The sequence below is a fragment of the Gadus chalcogrammus genome, chromosome 22 (assembly GCF_026213295.1).
Source record: "Gadus chalcogrammus isolate NIFS_2021 chromosome 22, NIFS_Gcha_1.0, whole genome shotgun sequence".
NCBI classification, from domain to species: domain Eukaryota; kingdom Metazoa; phylum Chordata; class Actinopteri; order Gadiformes; family Gadidae; genus Gadus; species Gadus chalcogrammus.
The window spans coordinates 18,818,873-18,826,372 of NC_079433.1; the positions used below are offsets into that span (position 1 = coordinate 18,818,873).

The 7,500-nt window shown below is 62.9% G+C and overlaps 2 protein-coding genes across 2 annotated transcripts in view; both read left to right on the forward strand.

Moving 5' to 3' along the window:
• Positions 1 to 1,227, forward strand: part of yrk (Yes-related kinase) — a 12,985-nt gene extending 11,758 nt beyond the window's left edge. The window contains exon 9 of the mRNA XM_056582371.1: positions 1,163 to 1,227. Coding sequence (XP_056438346.1) covers positions 1,163 to 1,227 — 65 coding nt within the window. The remainder of the gene's footprint in view (positions 1 to 1,162) is intronic.
• A 1,568-nt stretch (positions 1,228 to 2,795) lies between these two features.
• ahdc1 (AT hook, DNA binding motif, containing 1) overlaps positions 2,796 to 7,500 on the forward strand; it is a 6,972-nt gene continuing 2,267 nt past the window's right edge. The window contains exons 1-4 of the mRNA XM_056582373.1: positions 2,796 to 3,830; positions 4,179 to 5,911; positions 6,248 to 7,378; positions 7,430 to 7,500. The exon at positions 7,430 to 7,500 is cut by the window's right edge and continues 46 nt beyond it. Of these exons, the coding sequence (XP_056438348.1) occupies positions 2,796 to 3,830; positions 4,179 to 5,911; positions 6,248 to 7,378; positions 7,430 to 7,500 (3,970 nt within the window). The remainder of the gene's footprint in view (positions 3,831 to 4,178; positions 5,912 to 6,247; positions 7,379 to 7,429) is intronic.

The following is a 7,500-nucleotide window of genomic DNA, read 5'->3' on the forward strand; positions in this document are numbered from 1 at the left end:
GCTCTCTCTCTCTCTCTCCTCTCTCTCTCTGTCTCTTCTCTCTCTTCTCTCTCTCTCTCTCTCCTCTCTCTCTCTCTCTCTCTCTCTCCTGCTCTCTCTCTCTTTTTCTCTCTCTCTCTCTCTCTCTCTCTCTCTCTCTCTCTCTCTCTCTCTCTCTCTCTCTCTCTCTCTCTCTCTCTCTCTCTCTCTCTCTCTCTGTCTCTCTCTCTGCTCAACTCCCCCTCCCTCTCCCACCACCCCCTTCCAGTCTTGCCTCTCACATCCTCTAACTCTGTCTCCTTCTCGCACCCCCCCCCCCCCCCCCCTCACATACCCCCCCTCCACACACACACACACACGCACGCACACACATACACACGCACAAACATACTCTCTCCTCCCCCTCCCACTCCCACACCCTCTGTCTCTTATTCACTTGCACGCTCGCTCACTCGCCTGCTCGCTGGCTTACTCTCTCTCAATTTTCTCTCTGTTGGGTCCTCTCTTCTCTCTCTCTCGCTCAATCTCTCTCACCCTCCCCTCTGATGCCTTTCATTCACCATCTTCAACCCCTCTCTCTCTCTCTCTCTCTCTTTCTTCCTCTTTCTCTCTCTTCCTCTCACTGCTTCTCTCTTTATTGCCTCTCTCTCTCTCTCTCTCTCTCTCTCTCTCTCTCTCTCTCTCTCTCTCTCTCTCTCTCTCTCTCTCTCTCTCTCTCTCTCTCTCTCTCTCTCATTGTTTCTCTCTCTCCCATATAATCAGAGCCATATGTTTGTGAGGGCAGAGATCTGACGACGGACACAATTATCTTAATTTGCCGGGATGCTGTGGTACAATACTGGAAGCCTGCAGTGTGTTTGTGTGTGTGTGTGTGTGTGTTTGTATTTGCAAATGTATTGTGTTTCTGTGTGCTTGACAACATGTGTGTGTCTGTGTGTGTGTGTGTATTTGTGTGTTGAGTGAAGATGTGAATGCACGCTTGCATGCACACACAGTCACGTGCGCATCAGTGTGAGGGCCAATTTATCTGTGTCTCTCGCCAGTGGCTGTGTATACTCCCTATCTCCCCCTCCACTGCATTTTTATAATCCTCCATCAGTCGTCCTGCCTCTCTGTCACCTTCAACGCACCATCTTCTCAACACCTCTCTATCACCTCTCTGCTGCCCCCTGGTGGGGTGAAGAGGAGCCACGCGTTCCCATGCCCAATAATGCACCCTCCATGACCAGGGCCAGGAGAGTGGACTGACTCAGAAATCTATATGTGTGTGTGTGTGTGTGTGTGTGTGTGTGTGTGTGTGTGTGTGTGTGTGTGTGTGTGTGTGTGTGTGTGTGTGTGTGTGTGTGTGTGTGTGTGTGTGTGTGTGTGTGTGTGTTTTCATGTTTGTGTCATGAAGAGATGTATTTGTTTTTTTGTTTTTTTTCCCCCAAAGTAAATCGATTTGCTCATTGCAATGCAGATAATCGTTGCTTCTGCATTGAAACATTAGAATATATGAATAGCGGAGAGGGGGGCTACATATTCCAGTAAAGATCATTAAATCTTGCATGCATATTTGCAGGTGGATGGAGAATGTAACAGTTGCATCAATGCATAGAGACAATGTAAAGCTGGAGGAGGCCAAAGCATTGGACACCAATACGGAACCGCCTTGGCTTAAGCCGCCCTTATATTGAGTCCTGTTGCATGTGGCAACACCCCAACTAATCTCTCATTCTCTTTTGTCTTCTGGGTTTTTTCTTCCTTCTGCTTCAACCTCTTCTTCTTTTCCTTTCATTTTTTCTTCCCCCTCCTCCAACTCCCCACCCCTTCTATTAGTCTCTCTCTCTCCCCCCCCCCCCCCCCCCCCTCTCTCTCTCTCTCTCTCTCTCTCTCTCTCTCTCTCTCTCTCTCTCTCTCTCTCTCTCTCTCTCTCTCTCTCTCTCTCACTTGCTCTCCAGCAGCTATGGCCAGTAGGGCATGGACCAAACAAAGAGGTGGGCTGTGTGTTCTCCACTGCAGTATTGATGACCCAATGAGCCCCTGCAGAAGCTAGACGGACAGAGTGAGTGTAAACCCAGAATCTGAATTACCACCACCACCACCACCAGCACCAGCACAACAGCTCCGCCAAACAACTCAGCCGGGCATGAATGGTTAAAATTGAAATGTTGTATCGCGTGGGTGGCGCAGTTAATTGCACAGTACTCTAGTGAGTATGTTAATCAGCCTGCGTTAAAAAGGTAGCTGATTTAATCTCACCCTAACTGTGATTAATGTTATTAAATAAGGTTTTGGATGTGGCCTGGCCATACTTCTCTTCTGCCAATGCGGTGGTTGTGGTTTGCTTTCTCTATTTAACGCATTGAAGGCTCACTGCAAATCCTCAGTCATAAAAATCATTCAGACTGTGTCGTGCTTTGTGGAAGATACATCTAGTTTATTTCTCCCCCTAGGTCCCTGAGAGTTCCCCCTGGACAGCTGTAGGCAGCAGACTACGAGTGGGAGGCAGAGCTTTATTTACATGCTGCAGAGAGCCTAACCGACCAACCTACCCCCCCTTGCCCCCCCGACGCTGGATGAGCGACCTGTCGGGGACTCTAGGTTTGACCGCAGCCCAGCCGGCGGGCTGCGGCCGGGGCCTGCCGGAGGAGCCGGACTGTGTGGAGGTCTCAGGAGGGCTGGAAGGACCTGAGCTCTGGGCCAGGGATCTGGGGGTCCCGGAGAGGAGCCTGGAGCCCCACGGCGATGGCGCGGTGCCGGTGACATGCGCCCCCCCGTCCCTCCCGCCCTCCGGCCCCGTCCCCCTCCCCCCCACCCTGGCGAACGGGGTGCGCATGTCCCGACGGCCGCTGACGGGGGCGCGCCGGCGGAGCCAGCTGCTGGAGGCCGCCGTCCTGAGGGAGGCGCGGGAGACCCCCGCCGAGACCCCCGCCGAGACCCCCGCGGAGACGGCGAGGGGCATGCAGGCGCACGCGGAGCCCGGCGTGGACGCGCACGCCGTCTCGCAGCCTCCCCAAAATAACAGCGGCTTCTGCATGAACGCACTCGCAGGAGAATCCCACGCGGGCTCGGGGGGGCCGGAGCAGGTCAGGACGAGCCCGGCCGCGGTGACCCCTCGCACAGCCTCACCTCCACCCCCGCCCCCGCCCCCGCTCTCCCTCATCAATCATCCCGTTGCCGTCGCCGACCAGCCGGCATCTTTTGACCCCACGGCAGCACGAGAATTCCCTTCAACCTTGAGTCCCGCCCCCCTCGGTCCCGGCCCCCCAGCCGACCCCGCCTCCTCTGCTCTCCCCGTGGAGGCGGAGAGGAAGTACGCCCTGCGCAGCTCCGGGCGTCCGCGCTTCCCCTGTCACCTCCGGAAGTCCTCCCGCATCCGGCGGAGCGCCGAGGACGGAGACAGGAAGGGGCGGAAGGAGAAGGACCCGGAGGAGGGCGGGACGGTGGGAGCGCCGGACGACCCGCTGCTCAGAGTCCGAGAGGAGGCGGGGGCCGCGGGCGAGGGGAAGGAGCCCCCCTCCGGGGACGGGAAGGGCCCCGCTGTCCCCTGCCCCGCGCAGCTCCCTGTAGCTCTAACCGTCCCCTCCAAACCGGCTCCTAAGGCCACACCCAAATCCGGGCCCAAACCGGGCCCTAAGCTGGGCCCCAAACCCGGGCCCAGACCCTCCCCCAAGTCGGCCCGGAGACCCGGCCCTAAGTCCGTGCAGCGTACCTCTCAGACCTCGGCTCCTTCCGGCCGCCCGGGCCCGCACGCCGCCTACCCTCGCACGGCCAGCCTTCCCGGACCCCCGCCCGCCGCTGTGAAGAAGGAGCCCGTGGAGCTGGAGGTGACCCCGGCGACCAAGCGCAGGCGGGGCCGCTTTGTGGGGGTGAGTAGAGGAAATTATTCAATTATTCAGCCCTTCCTCCAGTTTGAAGGACCACTCTGCAGTTAAACCCCCTCACTCCCCTGGCCTTATCTAATTGGATGTGGTAGGGAATCGGACACAGCTAGTAATGTTTGGAGAAGGACAACCCAGATAAATACTTGAGCCTCAGAGAACGCGCGGCAGCGCTGTAGTTTTAATAGATTGCCGACAGCGAGCAACTTCACATGAATGGTTGATTAAGAATCCACAAAGTTTTGACCCGAGTGTCAGTGAGCAGTGGCAGGGCGACTGATGCTAGATCCCCCCCCCCGCGATGTTTAACATGGTGGGCACATGTGTTTCTGCCAGGTGAGGAGGATCGTGGTCAAAGTGGCCCGCATTCCCGTCAACCTCAGCCGGCGGCAGAAGAGCTACAAGATCTCCAACCTGGAGACGCTGTCGGGGCCGGAGAAGAGCAGCGAGGGGCTCCTCGAGGGCCCGGACCCCGTCCGCGAGCCCACCGCGCTCCTCCGCATGAAGAACAACGGCAAGAGCGTCATGGTGATGTTCCCGCCCGGGGAGCTCCCGGTCATCCTGAAGCGGCGGCGGGGTCGCCCGCCCAAGCAGGCGCCGCCCGGGATACCGGGGGAGGCGGTCGGCAACGCCGTCGCCGGCGGCAACCCGGACCAGCCCAAGAAGCCGCGGCGGAGGCGGCGTACGAAGCTCCCGTGCCCCTACCCGTCGTACGTCAACGACACCAACGACGTGAAGAGCGAGTACGGGGACGTGCTCTCCAAGCTGGCCTTCCTGAACCGCCAGCCCCCCACCACGGCCCGCTGCTCCCCCCCCCGCTGCTGGACGCCCAGCGAGCCCGAGAGCTTCCACGTGCCGTCGGAGAACCCGGGCCTCTCCACGCTGCTGCACCGCCTCACGGGGTTCCGGCGCCGCGGCGGCCGGGGCGGAGGGGTGGGGCGGGGGGGCGGGACGGCGGGGGGCGCGGCCGGAGGGGACTTCAACAAGAACACCTTCAGCGACTTCTTTGAGTCCATCGGCAAGAAGCGCAAGCTGAGCCCGCTGTCGGAGACGGGGCTGCCCCGGAAGAGGGGGAAGGGCGCCAACGCGGGCGGGACGGGGCGGGGCGGCGGCGTCGTGGGCAGCGAGCTGGGGGGGGACAAGCCGGTGAGGAAGAGACGCTCCCGGAAGAACGGGGCGCTGAAGGGGGAGGCGGGGGCCCTGGGTCCGGACTGGGGCAACGGAGCGGGCCCCTGGGGGGAGGAGGGCGGCATGGAGAAGGGGGGGCCCTACCAGGCCTGCGGGTCGCCCAGGGGGGGGTTCTCCTCCTGCGAGGCGGGCAGAGGCGGGCCCTTCGGCGCGGCCGGCGGCGGCAGGGGAGCGGGGCCCGGCGCCGAGGGCCCCCAGGGGCTGTTCGCCGGGTACTTCCGCTCGCTCCTCGACTCGGACGACTCCTCGGACCTGCTGGACGGCGCCTCCCAGCGGGAGTCCCGCAAGGCCGCGTCCACCCCGGGCTACGAGCCGTCCAGCCCGGCGCCCGGCCCCAGCTGGTCCCCGGCCTTCCCCAAGCGGAGCCCCAAGGCCCCGGGGGCCGCGGGCGAGGGGCCCGCCCAGACCCAGCCCTCCTCCGCCAGGACTCCCTACAGCTACAACAGCCTGGCGCAGACCTCCCCCACCCCGCCCGGCTACCCCAAGCCGGCCGCCCCCTCCCTGTCCCTCTCCCACTCCCCCAGCAGCCCCCACCCCTCCTCCTACGGCTCCTACTCCTCGGGCTTCTCGGCCGCGTCTCCGCCCGGGGGGGGCGGGGCCCCCCAGAGGCCCCTGGACTGCAGCTTCTCCCTGGGGCCCGGGCAGAGCAAGGGGCCCGCCCTGAGCGCGGCTCAGATGGGGTACTCTGGCTACCAGCTGGCCGCCAAGCGGGGCTTCGGCGGGTACCCGGGCGCAGGGCAGTCCCCGGCGGGGCGCGGGGAGCTGGGGGGCCCCACCTCTCCGGGGGGGGGGTACATGTCGGTGGCTAAGTGCAGCCCGTTCAGCTCCTCCGTGTCCCCTGAGGGGTACCGGCAGTACAACGCCAGCCAGTGGAGCTACAGGTAAAGCCTCTGGGATTTGGATTATAGGTCTATTAAATGGAGGCCCAATCCCATTTCTACCCCTTACCCCTTCCCCTTACCCCTTCAAAACAAGGGGGAGGGGTAAGGGGGAGGGGTAAGGGGTAGAAATGGGATTGGGCCAGAGTCTTTGGTGTTTTAAAGCAAACCGACAGACGGTTAACGTCGGTTCAAGGCGGATGAAATCTTACCTTGGCTTGTTTTTGCAAACAAATTTGTATTCTTCTACCGAGTGCATGGATTCATTTGTTGAATGAATAATGATTTGATAATGAAACATTGATGGGATGTGTGACTGTGTGTCTGAACGCGTTCCAGACAAGGCTACGGCGGCTGGGCTGCAGACAGCTTCGGGTCTCAGTACCACAACTACAGCGAGTACGGCTCCAGCGAGTCCAAGGACATCCTGGACATCTCCAACTACACCCCCCAGAAGGCCAAGCGCCAGCCCTTCCCCGAGAGCCTATCAGAGTCCTCCTCCGACTCGTCCCACCTGAGCTCGGCCGCCACCGGCAGCGGGCCCAGCTCCGGGGGTGGCTCCTTCCGGCAGAAGGACTCGGCCCCCGTGTGCGCCGACGGCGGGCAGTCCAGCCTGTCCAGCCTGGAGAAGCTGATGATGGACTGGCACGAGAGCGCGGCGGGGCCCTCCTACAACTGGAGCCAGAACGTGCTCTTCCAGAGCGCCGGCAGCAGCAAGCAGGGCCGGGGCCGGCGGAAACGGGCCGAACCGCCGCCCACAGAGAAGGACCGGGGGGCCGCTCTCCCCCCGGATTCCCCGTCCATACCGTCCCCCACCCCGGCGCCCAAGCGGGGGGGAGCCGGAGGGCGGCCCCGCGGCTCCAGGGGCGGCAGGGGGGGTCTGTCCCCGTGTCAGAGGGAGCGGCCCTCCGGCGCCAAAGGCAGGGCCCGGTCGGCGTCCGCGCTGAGCGTCGGCGGGGCCGCGGGGGGGCCCGACTGTTCGGAACTGTTCCAGGAGGGGCCCGACTACTACAGCGGCGACAGCTGCAGCCTCTCCCCGCTGGCCACGCCCAACCCCGCTGCCCCGGGCCCCTACCTGCAGGACCCCTCCGAGTACCCCTCCCCCTACTCCGCCCACCCGTCCACGCCGTCCTCCGAGGAGCGCTACCCGGCCGTCTACCCCGGGGAGTCCTCCTCCTCGCTCTCGCCCAGCGTCTCCTCGCCCCCCTACCCGCCCAAGCCCACCCCGCCCCCCGCCCAGCAGGGCTTCCACCCGGGCCCCTCCAGGACCTTCTCCCCGTCCTGCTCGCCGGCGCCGCGGGCCGCGCCGCACGGCGGAACGGCGCTGAGCCCCCCCCCCCGCGCCCCGCCCAAAGACCCCCAGTACCCCCAGTACGACTCGCCCAGCTACTGTAGCTCCCCCTTCTGGTACGGACAGTCGTCACACAGCGGCAGCCTCAGCCCCCAGACGCACCCCGGCGGCCACTCCGGGCACGCCCACCCCACCAACCCCCACCCCAACAACCCCCACAACCCCAATAGCCCCCACCCCCACAACCCCAACAACCCCCACAACTCCCACAACCCCCACCCCAACTCCCACATGAGTCCCC